Source organism: Bombina bombina, unplaced genomic scaffold (assembly GCF_027579735.1).
Source record: "Bombina bombina isolate aBomBom1 unplaced genomic scaffold, aBomBom1.pri scaffold_550, whole genome shotgun sequence".
In the NCBI taxonomy this organism is placed as follows: Eukaryota; Metazoa; Chordata; class Amphibia; order Anura; family Bombinatoridae; genus Bombina; species Bombina bombina.
In genome coordinates this window covers 1-19,249 of record NW_026512529.1, presented here as the reverse complement: position 1 = coordinate 19,249, position 19,249 = coordinate 1, and the positions used below count along the sequence as shown (strand labels likewise).

The 19,249-nt window shown below is 41.0% G+C and overlaps 1 protein-coding gene across 1 annotated transcript in view; it reads left to right on the top strand.

Moving 5' to 3' along the window:
• LOC128644345 (F-BAR domain only protein 1-like) overlaps positions 1–18,611 on the top strand; it is a gene marked incomplete at its 3' end in the record, with an annotated part of 49,177 nt that extends 30,566 nt beyond the window's left edge. The window contains exons 4-5 of the mRNA XM_053696999.1: positions 16,032–16,184; positions 18,507–18,611. Coding sequence (XP_053552974.1) covers positions 16,032–16,184; positions 18,507–18,611 — 258 coding nt within the window. The remainder of the gene's footprint in view (positions 1–16,031; positions 16,185–18,506) is intronic.
• Between the last annotated feature and the right edge of the window lie 638 nt (positions 18,612–19,249).

Genomic DNA, 19,249 nt, shown 5'->3' with positions numbered 1-19,249 from the left:
TTTTTAATTTTAGTTTTATCTTTTATCTTCATCTTTTCAATGTGTTTTAGATGATTCACTTTCACCTGTTTGTTGTTCTGTTTTAATCTTTCTCCTCTTATGAGGAGTTTCAATCTGTTCTGTAAAGAAGCACATTAACATTCATTCTCTCTGGATTCATGCCATGACTCATTGCTCTGTAGTTGCAAGATATATTTTCACGACCTTTGTTACATTTTCTTAACTTAAAATATTTATCCTCATTAGTTCTCTATTTTGTATTAAATGGTACACATTGATGTTATTAAAGGGACAGTCTACTCCAGATTTTCTATTGTTTAAAAAGATAGAAAATCCCTTTTATTACCCATTTGCCAGTTTTGCATAGCCAAATGGGTTATATTAATATACTTTTTACCTCTGTGATTACCTTGTATATAAGCCTCTGCAGACTGCCCCCTTAGTTCAGTTCTTTTGACAGACTTGGATTTTAGCCTATCAGTTCCCTCTCATGAGTAACTCCACAGGCGTGAACACAATGTTATCTAAAAAGCACACATGAACTAACTCCCTCTAGCTGTAAAAAACCGGTCAAATGCATTCAGATAAGAGGTGGCCTGCAAGGGCATAGAAATTATCAAATGAGCCCACTTAGGTTTAGCTTTCAACTAAGCCACTAAGGTTTAGCTTTCAACTAAGAATACAAAGAGAACAAAGCAAATTTGATGATAAAAGTAAATTGGAAAGTTGTTTTAAATTACATGCCCTATATAAATCATAAAGGTTTAATTTTGACTAGACTGTGCATTTAAACTTTCATTTAAACAGAGCATGCAATTTACAAAAAAAAAAAATTAAGTTTACATCCATTAGCAAATTGTGCACAGTATTTTCTTTCATGTAAGTGGCAATAGTTCACGAGTTAGTGACGTACGGGATATACATTTCTACCAGGAGGGGGCAAAGTTCCCCAAACCTCAAAATGCCTATAAATGCACCTCCCACCACACACATACTTCAGTTTAACAAGCTTTGCCTCCTATGGTGGTGGTGAAGCAAGTTGTGCTTGATTTCTTTTGATAGGCGCTTCTAAGCATTTTGAAGCCCAATTCCTATCAGAGTACAGAGTTTGTCAGAGGGATGTGAAGGGAGTATTGCCTGTTGATTTAGTGGATTCACCCAAAAGAAATCCTTTCAAAGGCTCTCTGTAATCGGTCACAGGGATTCATCCTCTACCTCCCTTTTTCATATCAACGTTATTCTCCTATACCATTACCTCTGCTGAATTTTTTCAGTACTGGTTTCGCTGTCTATGTGGATGGGTGTCTTCTGGTAAGTATGTATAATTTTTTAAGACGCTCTCAGCTATGTTTGGCGCTTTATGTTTATGGAGTTTTAAATATATCTATTTGCTTATATTTGCCATGAGTCAGGTCTATGTTTATTTCACTTTTGCAGTCTAACAATTACAGTATGGAATTTATGTTTTGGGGAGGTTATTTAAGTGTAAAAATTTCTTACCTTTTTCAAATTTGACTGTTATATTAAGCCTCTCCCTCTTTTGCTCGCTGCTATTAATTTTATTATAGAGAGCTATGCTGCTTGCTTTTGATTTTATTTTCCATCTAAAGGGGAGGAGAGTCAACGACTTCATTACTTGTGGAAATGAAGAACCTGGCCACTAGGAGGAGGCAAAGACACCCCAGCTAAAGGCTTAAATACCTCCCCCACTCCCCTTATCCCCCAATCATTCTTTGCCTTTCGTCACAAGAGGTTGGCAGAGAAGTGTCCGAAGATTCAGAGTAGTCTCTTATGGAGGGTAGTACTCTTCGCAAATGGGACTGGAGTTTTAAGTAGTCCTTTCAGCCTCTCAGTGAGAGCATGGGTGAATGTTAGAGTCCAGAGATACAGGGAGAGTCTTTCTGCAAAACAATTCTGACTCACATTAACAGCTCCATAAGCAATCAGCATTGACGAGTTTCGCTGCCTGCTTCCTACACTCAAGTCCATGTCAGGAACAATGCTACTACAATGTCACACTTGATAGGTCGTGTTCCTGTTCCACGGCATAGATTCTGGTAAGATAGTTTCATTTTTTATATTCATAATGATAATGCAAGAAGACAGGGTTACAGTGTGACGCCTTTTATCTTTATAGAATCAAGGGTTAATATCCCTGGAAGGGGGATAATTGAACAGGGGGGGTTTGTACATAATGTTATTTGTTGTGTCATTGCTGCGATATGTGTGAGATGAGACTCTGGCAATGGTGGACTACAAGTTTCATTTTTGGGAGTTACTTAAGCTGCCGATTTGGTGCTCTGTGACCGGATGAGGCCTATTCAAATTCCTCTTCTTGTCCGGCGGTTGCAGGAGACAAATCATTTTTTTTCTGTGGTCCGGGTCTAAGGAGGTGGTGAGTGCCCCGGCCATTGGAGGTTTAAAGGTGCCATTTATATATATAGTATATCTAGTCCATAATCAAAGCTTAAGCTATGGAGGACTCTGACGCATTGGAGGGTACTCCCTCTTTAACAAAGTCTAATACCTGTGTTTATTGTGAGGAGGTTCTGGTAGATCCGCATGCTCAACTCTGCTCCACATGCCTTGATAAGATTACTACATCTAGAAAGAAAAAGATGTTTAGTACTACTGAGCCGTCCACCTCTGAGGGTTCTTCGTCCTGTGAGGTGCGTTCCCTACATTCTTCTCCGATTAAACATGCAGCTCCCCAGGGCACGACTAATCCTCCTGAGGGAGAGGGCCGCTGGCCATCAGATCTTGCGGATCAGCTGCAAACAGCAGTGTCTGCAGTGATTAGTGCCTTACCACGTTCTGCTAAGCGCAAGCATAGGGTAAAACATTGCGGCCCGGCCCAGGGGTCATCTACTCTATGCAGATTATTTGCCTGAATGCAAAAATGTCAGGTTTTTCCCTCCTAGCCCATAAGGCTCTGTGGCTGAAGTCATGGTCTGCGGACATGACCTCTAAATCTAGGCTTCTATCCCTTCTCTTTCAGGGAAAGATCCTATTTGGTCCAGGACTGGACTTGATCATATCCACGGTCACGAGAGGCAAGGGTGCCTTCCTGCCACAGGATAACAATGTTAAACCTAAGGGATCTACTTTTCGTCCCTTTCGTTCGGACAAGGCCCATCTCCAGCAGCCGGCGGTAAAAGCGGAGCAGTCCAAGGGAGCTTGGAAGCCAGCTTAGTCTTGGAATAAGTCCAAGCAGAACAAGAAGTCCACCGAGACAAAATTGGAATGAAGGGGTGGCCCCCGACAAGTCAACGGACCGAGTAGGGGGCAAATTATATCTCTTTTCAGAAGCCTGGTTGCAGGATGTTCAGGACCCTTGAGTTCTGGAGGTCATCGCCCAGGGTTACAGGAAAGGTTTCAGATCTCATCTGCCCAGGGGCAGATTCCTCCTGTCAAACCAGACCAGAGGGATGCCTTTCTAGAATGTGTGAGGGATCTCTCTTCTCTCTGAGTAATTGTACCAGTACCTCAAGCAGAAAGGTCTAGGGTACTATTCAAACCTTTTCATGGTCCCAAAGAAGGAGGGCATGTTCCGCCCGATTCTGGACCTAAAATGTTTAAACAAATTTCTGTCAGTTCCATTGTTCAAAATGGAAACAATCAGATTTATTCTGTCCCTAGTTCAAGAGGGACGATTCATGACAATAGACTTGAAGAATGCCTACCTTCATGTACTAGAATGCCTACCTGACATTTGCATTTCTGGACCAACACTTTCAGTTTGTGGCCCTTTACTTCGATCTGGCGATGGCCCCAATAGTCTTCATGAAGGTTTTAGGGGCACTTCTTGCAGTAGCAAGTTCCAGAGGCATTGCTGTGGTGCTTTATCTGGATGACATCCTAGTCCAGGCGCCGTTGTTCAGTCTTGCAGAGGAACACTCGAGGGCTCTTCTTCTCCTTCAGTCTCATGGATGGAAGATAAACTCAGGAAAGAGTTCCCTGGTTCCCAGCAACAGGGTGGAATTCCTGGGCACGATAATACTCTATAACCATGAAGATATTTCTCACAGATCAGCGATGCAGGAAAATTGGGTCCACCTGTCTTGCCCTGCAGGCCTCCTCCAGACCCTCTGTGGCTCAGTGTATGGAGGTGATTGATGCTGAATACCATGACCCCATTGTCATTCCATTCGCCAGGTTTCACTTCAGACCTCTTCAGCTGTGTATGTTGAGGCAGTGGAACTGTGATCACTCAGATCTCTCCCAACAGATGATCGGACAAGGGAATCCCTCTCTTGGTGGATCCTTCTGGAACAACTTTCCCAAGGGACATCCTTCCTGAGACCATCCTGGGAGATTGTGACCACGGACGCAAGCCTGGCAGGTTGGGAAGCTGTTTGGAGTGCCAGGATGGCACAAGGAAGTTGGACTTGAGGAGTCTCTCCTCCCGATCAATATTCTGGAACTTTGAGCGATCCACAATGTTCTGAAAGCTTGGCCTTTTCTGGGATCGTTCTGCTTCATCAAATTCCAGACAGACAACATTACCTCGGTGGCCTACATCAACAATCGGGGGGGGGGGGGATGAGAAGCTCTCTAGCAATGGCAGAGGTATGTCGTATATTGGTATGGGCAGAGTCCCACAGCTGCTCACTATCGGCAATCCACATTCCGGGAAGCGGATTTTCTCAGCAGACAATCCTTTCATCCGGGAGAATGGTCTCTCCTCCCTGAGGTGTTTGCGGAGATTTGTCACAGAGGGGGGATGCCGGATATAGATCTCATGGCATCCAGACTCAATTGCAAGCTACCCAAATACGGGTCGCGGTCCAGGGATCCCCAGGCAGAGCTGGTCAATGCCTTAGCGGTGCCTTGGGGGTTTAACCTAGTTTACATTTTTCCACCGTTGCCACTTCCACCTTGTGTTATGGCCCGCATCAAGCAGGAGCAAGCTTCGGCTATACTGATTGCTCTGGCATGGCGCGGAGGATGTGGTTTGCGGATCTGGTGGGGATGTCATCTTCTCCGCCATGGTGGTTACCCTGTACCAGCGATCTGCTAGTACAGGGTCCCTTCCAACATAAAAATGTAGATTATCTGAACCTGACTGCGTGGAGATTAAACGCTTAGTCTTAGCCAAGAGAGGATTCTCTGAGAGAGTGATTGATACTCTTGTTCAGGCCAGGAAGCCGGTCACTCGTCGCATCTATCATAAGGTGTGGAGGACTTTCTTGTCCTGGTGTGAGAAACATGGATATCCTTGGCACAAGGTGAAGATATCCAGGATTCTATCCTTTCTCCAGGATGGGTTGGAGGAAGGGGCTTGCCGCCAGTTCCTTAAAGGGACAAATTTCGGCGTTATCTGTTTTTGTTGCACAAGAGGCTTGCAGAGTTTCCTGATATTCAGTCTTTTGTTCAGACTCTGTCCAGAATCAGGCCTGTCTTAAGACATTCTGCTTCACCCTGGATCTTGAACTTGGTTCTTAAGGTGTTGCAGAGGGTTCCGTTTGAACCTATGCACTCTATTGACATTGACATTAAGATTCTTTCTTGGAAGGTTCTCTTCCTGTTGGCTATTGCATCGGCGCACAGAGTATCTGAGTCAGCGGCCTTGCAATGTGAGCCTCCTTATCTGGTTTTTCACACTGGGCTGTTCTTCGCACTGGTTTGGGATTTTTTCCCAAGGTTGTGTCCAACCGTAACATCAATCAGGAAATAGTTGTTCCTTCTTTGTGTCGTAACCCTTCTTCACCTAAGGAGAGGTTACTTCATAATTTGGATGTGGTTCGAGCCTTGAAGTTTTATCTTCAGGCTACAAAGGATTTCAGACAGTCTACATCTTTTTTTTTTTTTGTAGTATAGTCAGGGAAACGCAAGGGGCAGAGAGCCTCTTCCACTTCTTTGTCCTTTTGGTAGAGGAGCATGATTTGCTTGGCTTATGAGACTGCAGGACATAAGGCTCCTCAGAGGATCACGGCTCATTCAACTAGAGCTGTGGCTTCTTCTTGGGCCTTCAAGAATGAGGCCTCTATGGAGCAGATTTGTAAGGCTGCTACCTGGTCCTCACATACTTTTACAAAGTTTTAAAAAATTTGACGTTTTTGGGAGGGAAGTTTTGCTGGCTGTGGTGCCCTCAGATTACGGTCCGCCTTTTACCCTCCAGGTTTCATTCAGTGTCCTCTAGAGCTTGGGTATTTGTTTCCCACAAGTAATGAATGAAGCCGTGGACTCTCCTCCGCTTTTAGATGGAAAACAAACATAAATTATGCTTACCTGATAATTTCATTTCCATCATGGGGAGGAGAGTCCACGGCTCCCGCCCGTTTCTCCGGTAGGCGGATCTAAATTTAGTTTTGTTCTTCTGGCACCATTTATACCCTGTTTCTCCTACTGTTCCTTGTTCCCTCGGCAGAATGTCTGGGGGATGAGGGGAGTGGGGGAGGCATTAAAGCCTTTGGCTGGGGTGTCTTTGCCTTCTCCTGGTGGCCAGGTTCTTAATTCCCACAAGTAATGAATGAAGCCATGGACTCTTATGCCCACAATGGAAATGAAATTATCATGTAAGCGTAATTTTTGTTTTTTTTCTATAAAAATTTTATCATGAATTTTTTCTATTTTCTGAAACTGTTACATTGTGGAAATTGGATATTGTGTCTAAATGTTGTTTTTCTTTTTTGTTACATTTTGCGAGATGTCTCAAACTGATCCTGCCTCTGATGTTACTGCAGAAACCAAGATGCCTGAACACAATTCTACCAAAAGCTAAGTGTGTTATTATTGTCAAGCTGATTTTATTTTCCTTAGCTTAATTATGGGCACTTATTTTATCATATTATATGCTGATAATGTTTCTATGTGTACAATTACATTTACTGTTTTTACTTTCTCATTTTAATGTACCTAAAAGTTCTGCAGATATAAAAAGGTTACTGCTGCAGCCATAAGAAGGCTATGACTGCTATTACGCCTTCAATTAATGTAAAGGTCTTTCCAAACTTGTTATAGATTTAATCAATTTTGTACTAACCAACGGCATACTTAAGTATTTTCTGCTTATTCTTTTCAGTGATTATGTGCATGAAAGCTTTAGGTCTTATGATCGCTGCATCAGACGCAAACTTCTTTGCTCATTTTCATATGAAACCTCTACAGCTGGTGCAGGGATTATACGCTGTTATCACAGTTGATTATACTTTAATCCCAACACTCGGCTTTCTCTGATTTGGTGGTTTAACCATCACCTTTATTGTTTAAAGGGGCCTCTTTTGTTTGTCCTTCCTGGATTGTGATCACAACAGATGCAAGTCTTTCAGGTTGGGGTGCTGTCTAGGGATCTCTGACAGCACAAGGGTTTTGGAATCCTCAAGAGGTGAGGTTTCCAATCAATATTTAGAACTCCGTGCTATTTTTAGAAGCTCTTCAGGCTTGGCCTCTATTTGAAGAGAGAATTTAACTTTTGTTTTCAATCAGACAATGTCAAAGTCAGTGGCATATGTCAATCATCAAGGTGGACTTGCAGTCCTTTAGTGATGAAAGAAGTATCTTTGATATTTTCTTGGGCAGAATCCAACTCTTGTCAAGACTCTGTGATTCATATCTCGGGTGTAGATAATTGGGAAGCGGATTATTTCAGCCGTCATTTTATTCATCCGGGGGAGTGGTTTCTCCATCCAGATGTTTTTTTTTTTTCCAACTTGTACAGATGTGGGGTCTTCTAGAAATAGATCTGTTGGCGTCTCGCCTGAAAAGGAATCTTCAGATACCTTTCCAGGTTTGGTGATTTTTCAGGCGGAAGTGATGAATGCTTTAGAAGTTCTCAGTTTTCTCAACCTTCTTTCTTTTTTCCGTCTCTGGTTCTTCTTCCAAAGGGTGATCTCTAAGATCATAATGGAACAATCTTATGTGTTTCTGATAGCACCAGCATGGCTTTTTAGATTTTGGTATGCAGACTTTGTCCGAATGTCTAGTTGCCAGCTTTGATCTCTCTTTTTTTTTTTTTTTTTTTATAAGGCCAGACCTTTTTTGTCTCAAGGCCCAGTTTTTCATAGGATCTCAAATTTCTAAATTTGAAGGCATGGAATTTGAACACAAAGTTTTTATGACTCAGTTATTTTTTCTCTGATACAGGTTTATAAATCTTTCAAGGAAATTTTAATTTAGGGTTTGGAAATCCTATATTTCATGGTGTTCCACTCATGATTATTCTTGGCATTCTTTTAAATGCCTAGGATTTTACAGTTTCTTCAGGATGATCTGAATTCAGGTTTTTGTATGTAAATCCTTTGAAAGGACAAATTTCTGCTTTTTTTGTCTTATTTCATAAACAGGCTTGATATGAAACAAAACCTGAACCAAACAGTGAAAATCAGGAAGCTGAACAATCTGTTATTAAATCAATTTCTCCTCCTTGGATTCTTGATTTTGTTTTTTAAGTTTTTGGAGCCTATGCATTCTTTATTTATCTACTTTCTTGGAAAGTGTGTTATTTATTTGGTTTTCTCTTCTGCTAGAAGATTTTCTGAATTGTCTGTTCTCTCTTGTGAGTCTCCTTATCTGATTTCCATCAAGATAAGCTGTTTTGCGAGAAATGTCTTACATTTTTTTTGCATTCGGTTGTGAATTTTTAACAACATTAATGGAGAGATTGTTTATTCTTTGTGTCCTATCCCTAGGAATACTCCTAAGGGGTCTTTACATTCTTTGAATGTGGTAAGAATTTTGCAATATGTTGAAACTACTTAGATTTCAGTAAGATTTCTAGTCTATTTGTTATTTTTTCTGGTTGCAGATGAACTCTGAAAATTTCTGCCATTTCTTTGGCATCTTGGTCAGAGCTTTTGATTTTCAAAGCTTATTTGGAGGAAGAACAGTATTCGTCTCAGCGTATTACAGCTCATTCTACTAGATAAGTCGCTATATCTTGGGTTTTCAAGAATGGAGCTTCAGTTGATCAGATTTGCAAAGCAGCAACTTGGTCTTCTTTGCATACATTTACTAAATTTTACCATTTTGATGCATTTTGCTTCTTCAGAAGCAGTCTTTGGTAGAAAAGTTCTTCAGGCAGCTGTCTGATTTTTTTTTTTTTTTTTTTTTTTGCCTACGATTTGAGTTTTTTGAAATTTAAGAAAACATTATTATTTGGATTTAATTTTTTCAGCAGAGATAGCTGTTTTTATTTTATCCCTCCCGCTCTAGTGACTGTGGATTTCCACATCTTTGGTATTATATCCCATACGTCACTAGCTCATGGACTCTTGCCACTTACATGAAAGAAAACATAATTTATGTAAGAACTTACCTGATAAATTAATTTCTCCTGTTAAGTGTGGTCAGTCCACGGGTCATCATTACTTCTGGGATATTAACTCCTCCCCAACAGGAAGTGCAAGAGGATCACCCAGCAGAGCTGCTATATAGCTCCTCCCCTCTACGTCACACCCAGTCATTCTCTTGCACCCAACTAATAGATAGGATGTGTGAGAGGACTGTGGTGATTATACTTAGTTTTATAACTTCAATCAAAAGTTTGTTATTTTAAAACAGCACCGGAGTGTGTTGTTCCTTCTCTGGTAGAATTTGAAGAAGAATCTACCTGTGTTTTTTGTATGATTTTAGCCGGCGTAGTTAAGATCATATTGCTGTTCTCGGCCATCTGAGGAGTGAGGTAAACTTCAGATCAGTGGGCAGGTTAACCTGCAAAGAGGTATGTAGCAGCATATTATTTTCTGAGAATGGAATTGACTGAGAAAATTCTGCCATACCGATATAATGTAAGCTCAGCCTTAAATGCAGTAGTAGCAACTGGTATCAGGCTGTCATGTATGTATATTTACACTTCAGTATTCTGGGGAATGGCACTTCACTGGGATAATACTGTATGCATAAGAATTTAGCCTAACTTGCAGTGACTAGCAACAGGCTTTCTAATGACATTTAATTTATTTGATGTTAAACGTTTTTGCTGGCATGTTAAATCGTTTAATTATCTGAGGTACTGGGTGAAAAAATTGTTTTGGGCACTGTTTTTTTCCACTTGGCAGTCGTTTTATTTAATTTAAGACAGTTTACTGATCTCCCTCACTGTTGTGTGTGAGGGGGAGGGGCCTATTTTGGCGCTTTTGCTACGCATCAGAAAATTCAGTCACAAGTCTGTTTTCTTCCCTGCACGACTAACTCGCCTCACGTGTCAGTACCTGCATCTCCCGCTCGGGAGGTGCGTGATATTGTAGCGCCGAGTACATCAGGGCGGCCATTACAAATCACATTACAGGATATGGCTAATGTTATGACTGAAGTTTTGGCTAAATTACCAGAACTTAGAGGTAAGCGTGATCACTCTGGGGTGAGAACAGAGTGCGCTGTTGATAATAGGGCCATGTCTGATACTGCGTCACAGTATGCTGAACATGAGGACGGAGAGCTTCAATCTGCAGGTGACGGTTCTGATCCCAATAGAATGGATTCAGACATTTCTAATTTTAAGTTTAAACTCGAAAACCTCCGTGTACTGTTAGGGGAGGTATTAGCAGCTCTGAATGATTGTAACACCGTTGCAATCCCAGAGAAATTATGTAGGCTGGATAGATACTATGCGGTACCGGCGAGTACTGACGTATTTCCTATTCCTAAGAGGCTTACAGAGATAATTACTAAGGAGTGGGATAGGCCCGGTGTACCCTTTTCCCCCCCTCCTGTGTTTAGAAAAATGTTTCCAATAGACGCCACCACACGGGACTTATGGCAGACGGTCCCTAAGGTGGAGGGAGCGGTTTCTACTCTGGCTAAGCGTACCACTATCCCGGTGGAGGATAGCTGTGCCTTTTCAGATCCAATGGATAAAAAATTAGAGGGTTACCTTAAGAAAATGTTTGTTCAACAAGGTTTTATATTGCAACCCCTTGCATGTATTGCGTCTGTCTCGGCCGCGGCCGCTTTTTGGTCCGAGTCCCTGGAAGAGACTCTTGACTCAATAACTATAGATGAGATTTCAAGCAAGCTTAAAACACTTAAGCTAGCTAATTCATTTGTTTCAGATGCCGTAGTACATTTAACTAAACTTACGGCTAAGAATTCCGGATTCGCCATTCAGGCACGCAGAGCACTGTGGCTAAAATCCTGGTCAGCTGACGTTACTTCTAAATCTAAATTACTTAACATACCTTTCAAAGGGCAGACCTTATTCGGGCCCGGTTTGAAAGAAATTATCGCTGACATTACAGGAGGTAAAGGCCATGCACTGCCTCAAGACAGAGCCAAACCTAAGGCTAGACAGTCTAATTTTCGTTCCTTTTGTAATTTCAAGGCAGGAGCAGCATCAACTTCCTCTGCTCCAAAACAAGAAGGAGCTGTTGCTCGCTAGAGACAAGGCTGGAGACCTAACCAGTCCTGGAACAAGGGCAAGCAGGCCAGAAAACCTGCTGCTGCCCCTAAGACAGCATGAATCGAGGGCCCCCGATCCGGAAACGGATCTAGTGGGCGGCAGACTTTCTCTCTTCGCCCAGGCTTGGGCAAGAGATGTCCAGGATCCCTGGGCGTTAGAGATCATATCTCAGGGATATCTTCTGGACTTCAAATCCTCTCCCCCAAAAGGGAGATTTCATCTGTCAAGGTTGTCAACAAACCAAATAAAGAAAGAGGCGTTTCTACGCTGTGTACAAGATCTTTTACTAATGGGAGTGATCCATCCGGTTCCGCAGTCGGAACATGGACAGGGGTTTTACTCAAATCTGTTTGTGGTTCCCAAAAAAGAGGGAACCTTCAGGCCAATCTTGGATTTAAAGATCCTAAACAAATTCCTAAGAGTTCCATCGTTCAAAATGGAAACTATTCGGACAATCCTACCCATGATCCAAAAGGGTCAGTACATGACCACAGTGGATTTAAAGGATGCTTACCTTCACATACCGATTCACAAAGATCATTACCGGTATCTAAGGTTTGCCTTCCTAGACAGGCATTACCAGTTTGTAGCTCTTCCATTCGGATTGGCTACGGCTCCAAGAATCTTCACAAAGGTTCTGGGTGCTCTTCTGGCGGTACTAAGACCGCAAGGAATTTCGGTAGCTCCGTACCTAGACGACATTCTGATACAAGCTTCAAGCTTTCAAACTGCCAAGTCTCATACAGAGTTAGTACTGGCATTTCTAAGGTCGCATGGATGGAAGGTGAACGAAAAGAAGAGTTCTCTCTTTCCACTCACAAGAGTTCCCTTCTTGGGGACTCTTATAGATTCTGTAGAAATGAAGATTTACCTGACAGAAGACAGGTTAACAAAGCTTCAAAATGCATGCCGTGTCCTTCATTCCATTCAACACCCGTCAGTAGCTCAATGCATGGAGGTGATCGGCTTAATGGTAGCGGCAATGGACATAGTACCCTTTGCACGCCTACATCTCAGACCGCTGCAATTGTGCATGCTAAGTCAGTGGAATGGGGATTACTCAGATTTGTCCCCTACTCTGAATCTGGATCAAGAGACCAGAAATTCTCTTCTGTGGTGGCTTTCTCGGCCACATCTGTCCAGGGGGATGCCATTCAGCAGGCCGGATTGGGCAATTGCAACAACAGACGCCAGCCTACTAGGTTGGGGCTCTGTCTGGAATTCTCTGAAGGCTCAGGGATCATGGACTCGGGAGGAGAGTCTCCTGCCTATAAACATTCTGGAATTGAGAGCAGTTCTCAATGCTCTTCTGGCTTGGCCCCAGTTAACAACTCGGGGGTTCATCAGGTTTCAGTCGGACAACATCACGACTGTAGCTTACATCAACCATCAAGGAGGGACAAGAAGCTCCCTAGCGATGATGGAAGTATCAAAGATAATTCGCTGGGCAGAGTTTCACTCTTGCCACCTGTCAGCAATCCTCATCCCGGGAGTGGAGAACTGGGAGGCGGATTTCCTAAGTCGTCAGACTTTTCATCCGGGGGAGTGGGAACTTCATCCGGAGGTCTTTGCCCAAATACTTCGACGTTGGGGCAAACCAGAGATAGATCTCATGGCGTCTCGACAGAACGCCAAGCTTCCTTGTTACGGGTCCAGATCCAGGGATCCGGGAGCGGTCCTGATAGATGCTTTGACAGCACCTTGGACCTTCGGGATGGCTTATGTGTTTCCACCCTTCCCGATGCTTCCTCGATTGATTGCCAGAATCAAACAGGAGAGAGCATCGGTGATTCTAATAGCGCCTGCGTGGCCACGCAGGACCTGGTATGCAGACCTAGTGGACATGTCATCCTGTCCACCTTGGTCTCTGCCTCTGAGACAGGACCTTCTAATTCAGGGTCCTTTCAAACATCAAAACCTAATTTCTCTGAAGCTGACTGCATGGAAATTGAACGCTTGATTTATCAAAGCGTGGATTTTCTGAGTCAGTAATTGATACCTTAATACAGGCTAGGAAGCCTGTTACCAGAAAGATTTACCATAAAATATGGCGTAAATACTTATATTGGTGCGAATCCAAAAGTTACTCATGGAGTAAGGTTAGGATTCCTAGGATATTGTCTTTTCTACAAGAAGGTTTAGAAAAGGGTTTATCCGCTAGTTCCTTAAAGGGACAGATTTCAGCTCTGTCCATTCTTTTACACAAACGTCTGTCAGAGGTTCCGGACGTTCAAGCTTTTTGTCAGGCTTTGGCCAGGATCAAGCCTGTGTTTAAAACTGTTGCTCCACCATGGAGTTTGAACTTAGTTCTTAATGTTTTACAGGGTGTTCCGTTTGAACCCCTTCATTCCATTGATATCAAGCTGTTATCTTGGAAAGTTCTGTTTTTAATGGCTATTTCCTCGGCTCGAAGAGTCTCTGAGTTATCTGCCTTACATTGTGATTCTCCTTATCTGATTTTTCATTCAGACAAGGTAGTTCTGCGTACTAAACCTGGGTTCTTACCTAAGGTGGTCACTAACAGGAATATCAATCAAGAGATTTGTGTCCTAATCCTTCTTCGAAGAAGGAACGTCTTCTACACAATCTAGATGTAGTCCGTGCCCTGAAATTTTATCTACAGGCAACTAAGGATTTTCGACAAACGTCTTCCCTGTTTGTCGTTTATTCTGGTCAGAGGAGAGGTCAAAAAGCTTCGGCTACCTCTCTCTCTTTTTGGCTTCGTAGCATAATACGTTTAGCTTATGAGACTTCTGGACAGCAGCCTCCTGAAAGAATTACAGCTCATTCTACTAGAGCTGTGGCTTCCACTTGGGCCTTTAAGAATGAGGCTACTGTTGAACAGATTTGCAAGGCTGCAACTTGGTCTTCCCTTCATACTTTTTACAAATTTTACAAATTTGACACTTTTGCTTCTTCGGAGGCTGTTTTTGGGAGAAAGGTTCTTCAGGCAGTGGTTCCTTCCGTATAAAGAGCCTGCCTGTCCCTCCCGTCATCCGTGTACTTTAGCTTTGGTATTGGTATCCCAGAAGTAATGATGACCCGTGGACTGACCATACTTAACAGGAGAAAACAAAATTTATGCTTACCTGATAAATTCCTTTCTCCTGTAGTGTGGTCAGTCCACGGCCCGCCCTGTTTTTATGGCAGGTCTAAATTTTTAAATTATACTCCAGTCACCACTGCACCCTTTGGCTTCTCCTTTCTCGTTGGTTCTCGGTCGAATGACTGGGTGTGACGTAGAGGGGAGGAGCTATATAGCAGCTCTGCTAGGTGATCCTCTTGCACTTCCTGTTGGGGAGGAGTTAATATCCTAGAAGTAATGATGACCCGTGGACTGACCACACTACAGGAGAAAGGAATTTATCAGGTAAGCATAAATTTTGTTTTCTTTCATAGTGGCAAGAGTCCATAAGACCCACCCTTTTTTGGTGGTTATGATTTTTTTTGTATAAAAGCACATTATTTTTTTCCAGTTACTCTAAATTCTTTCATAGTGGCAAGAGTCCATAAGACCCACCCTTTTTTGGTGGTTATGATTTTTTTTTGTATAAAAGCACATTATTTTTTTCCAGTTACTCTTTTTGTATGCTTTTTTTACTCCTTTTTACACCTCCCTACTTGGCTATACGTTAAAACTGAGGTATGTTTGTGGTGGGAGGTGTATTTATAGGCATTTTGAGGTTTGGGAAACTTTTCCCCCTCCTGGTAGGAATGTATATCCTATACGTCCCTAGCTCATGGACTCTTGCCATTATGAAATAAATGAATTTATCAGGTAGGTTCTTGCATAAATTATGTTTTTATATGCCTATTTTATGAGGCACCAGCTCCTACTAAGCATGTGCAAGAGTTCATAGTGAGTCTGATTGGCTGATGGCTGTCACATGATACAGAGTGCAATAAATAGGAGGGCATTTTGAAATTTGTGCATTTGTTGATTATGCAATTCTGCTGTGATTAATGATCCCCTTGCAGTGCAAAATATATTGAAAAAGTTTTACTCTAGCTTTTTAAACTATTTGTGCCTAATGGGCTTGCATTTGATGCAGTGTTTTTACAGTGTACAGAGCAGGTTAAAGTCAAATTATACTTTCATGATTCAGATAGGGCATGTCATTTTTAAACAACTTTCTAATTTACTTTTATCCTCAAATTTGCTTTGTTCTTTTGTTATTCTTAGTTGAAGGCTAATACTAGATAGGCTCATATACTAATTTCTAAGCCCTTGAAGGCCGCCTCTAATTTGAATGCATTTGAGAGTTTTTTCACAGCTATAGGGCGTTAGTTCATGTGTTTCATCTAGATAACATTGTGCTCATGCACGTGAAGTTTTTTAAGAGTCGGCACTAATTGCCTGAAATGCAAGTCTGTCAAAAGATCTGAGATAAGGAGGCAGTCAGCAGAAGCTTAGATACAAGGTAATTACAGGTAAAAAGTGTATTAATATAACAATGCTGGTTATGCAAAACTGGAGAATGGTAAATAAAGGGATTATCTATCTTTTTAAACAATAACATTTTTGGTGTTTACTATCCCTTTAACCAATCAACATTTGTGTTGGGCACATGCGCTGTGCTGTTCTCTGCAAGTCCTGTTTAGCCTTTTTTAACACTTGGAGAGTGAGTGTTTAGGTGCAAGCTTTCATCTGGTGGTAACATGCCTGTATCTTATTCTTTTCTTTATATTGCAGTCCAAAGAAGAGATGTCTGGAACTTTGGAGGCCATACAGCTGCTACAATGCAGTTCCCAGCTGCTACAGAAATCCAGGGATAGTTACTGCAGCAGATTTTCTGAGCAAGAACGACTTAGAAGAGAGGGCTGCCCACAGAAAGAGTTGGACAAGGTGAGGACCTTGATTTTGAGAAACCTGAAGCAAAGTACTGGTACATATGATAACGTGAACCTATAAAGAGGCAAATATAAAATTAAAAGTGGGAATCTAAACAATAGTGACATGTGAACCGCATATATAGTAAGCATGCTCAAATCGTAGTGCAAACTCTTAAAGATTGAACACCCGTGAATCTTATTTAAAGGAATCTTATTTAAAGGAATCTTGTTTAAAGGCCCTTTATTATCCATTAGAGCATGTGATTTTAAAGGGGCAGACTACACCAGAATTGTTATTGTTTAAAAAGATAGATAATCCCTTTATTACCCATTCCCCAGTTTTACATAACCAACTGATATATTAATATACTTTTTTTTACCTCTGGGATTACCTTGTATCTCAGCTTCTGCAAACGGCTGATTCCTAGGTAACTCCATGGGCGTGAGCACAATGTTTATCTAATATGGCACGCAACTAACGCCCTCTAGTTGTGAAAAACTGTTGAAATGCATTCAGATAAGAGGCGGCCTTCAAGGGCTAAGAATTTGTATATGAGCCTCCTAGGTTTAGCTTTTAACTAAGAATACCAAGAGAACACATTTATGGCGTAATCAGCACTGATTGTCTAAAATGCAAATCTGTCAAAAGAACTGAAATAAGGGGACAATCTGCAGATGCTTGGATACAAGGTAATCAGAGGTAAACATATTAACCCTTTAAGGACACAGCTTTCAGTTTGCTCAATTGTTTTATGACGGTAAAATTCCGTCATAAGTCCTTAAGAGGTTAATATAACAGTGTTGGTTATGCACAACTGGGGAATGGGTAATAAATGGATTATCTATTTTTTTTTTAAACAATAAATATTTTCAGTTGACTGATCTATTTACATTTTAGCTGGGTGGTGCATAAAATCAGCTGGGTGGTTGCACCTATTAAAAAGGTCCTGGGGACCAATAAAGTTAATTGACATCATTATCTGCTAGTTAACCAAAGCAATCTAGCTTGGACCGGTCACTGAAAAGACTCTGATCACACTTAAATGGACACTAAAGTCAAAATTAAACTTTCTTGATAGAGCATGCAATTTTCTAGTTTACTCCTATTATCATTTTTTCTTTGTTCTCTTGCTGTCTTTTATTTAAAAAGCACCATGGATAGCGCTTGCTTATTGGTGGCTGACATTTAGCCACCAATTAACAAGGATAATCCAGTTTCTGAACCAAAAATGGGCTGGCTCTTATGCTTTACATTCCTGCTTTTTAAATAAAGATAGCAAGAGAACAAATAACAATTGATAGTAGGAGAAACTTGCTTAAAATTGCATGCTCTATCTGAATCATTAAAGAAAGAAAATTGGGTTTAGTATCCCTTTTAAGGTTTATATGATTATAATATGCAGGTGCAATTATTTTAAGACTAAGTGGAAACCTATATTTCTAGCGTTTTACTTATTTTTGTAGTCCGCAAACAATACTTTATTATCTGAGTGAAAAGGTATGGAACAAAACTTTCATTCCTCTGTTAGTATGTATACATTGATGACAGATGCACATATTTGATTATTAAGACCTGATATGAAAATGCAATTTCCATGTTTATACTGGCTGACAATGTTTTTTAATAAAGTTTTTGAAAAAGGTGGGGGGGGGGGGTTCTGAATACAATACTGCTCAGTTTATTCAATTTGAGATTGTCCACCTATACCCTCCATAGATTTCAGTGATTTTTAAAGTGCTATTCTATTCCCAATGAGAACAATTCTGGCCAATGAAGTTTGTAATTAATTTTGAGATGAAATGAACTGCAAATGATACTGATGTAAATCTGTTACATACTTAAAGGAATAGTTTAGTCAAAATATAAACTTTCATGATTCAGATAGAGCATGCAATTTTAAGCAACTTTCTAATTTACTGCTATTCATTTTTCTTCGTTCTCTTGGTATCTTTGAAAATGCAGGAATGTAAAGCTTAGCAGCTGGCCCACTTTTAGTTCGGCACTTGGGTAGAGCTTGCTGATTGGTGTCTAAATGTAGCCACCAATCAGCAAGCGCTACCCAGGGTGCTGAACAAAAAAAAGGCTGACTCCTATGCTTACATTCCAGCCTTTTCAAATAAAGATACCAAGAGAATAAATAAAATTAATAGGAGTAAATTTAAAAAGTTGCTTAAAATTGCCTGCTCTATCTGAATCATGACAGTTTTATCCCTTTAGGATGGCCATGCATTTTGTTTTGTTATTGTGCACATGAACGGACACAATGCATTCTTTCAGATGCAATTTTATCACCACAAATAGGCAACGTCTCAAGTTTTTCCTTTTATGTCCCAGGCAGAACTCAAGACCAAGAAAGCTGCAGAGAATCTGCGCTGCTCTGTGGAGAAGTACAACTCTGTGCGCAAGGAGTTTGAGGAAAAGATGCTTCAGTCAGCACAGGTCTGTGAAGTTCTTTTGACATGTATCACATCCTTGTCAAATCTTGGCTAGATGTAAAAAAAGGGGAATCTTTAAATCCACTGAGAGAAAGTAGCTATATCTACCAATTGTAAATATCGCAGCATAGAGATGACCCATCTTTAATGAGAGCGGGGCAGCGAAAGAGAAATCTTGATTGTTGTATAATGGATAGATACATAAGAAATGTACAAATGGTTGTCAGGGAATTGGATTAAAGAGGCATGCAACCCAACATTGTTCTCATGATTTAGATGGAGCATACAATGTTAAAAAAGTTTCCATTTTTTTTTTTTCTATTACATTTTTTTTCATTCTCCTTGTATTCTTTGTTTAAGAGATACTTAGATGGGTAGGATGTGCACGGGCTACATAGCAGGAAAAAGTGGCTGCTATTTAATTCTCTTGCAAATGTATAACATTCTTGAAAAACCGCTGCACATATACGTGCACACTCCTGAGCTTTTAAACAATGGATGAAGAAAATTTGATATTAAGAAGTAAATTGGAAAAATGTTTAAAATGTAATGCTCTACCCAGTCTATTTAAATTTAATTTTGAGTTCACTGTCCCTTTAACATTTTTAGGTTTCAAACTATTCCTTTTCTTTCAGAGATTCC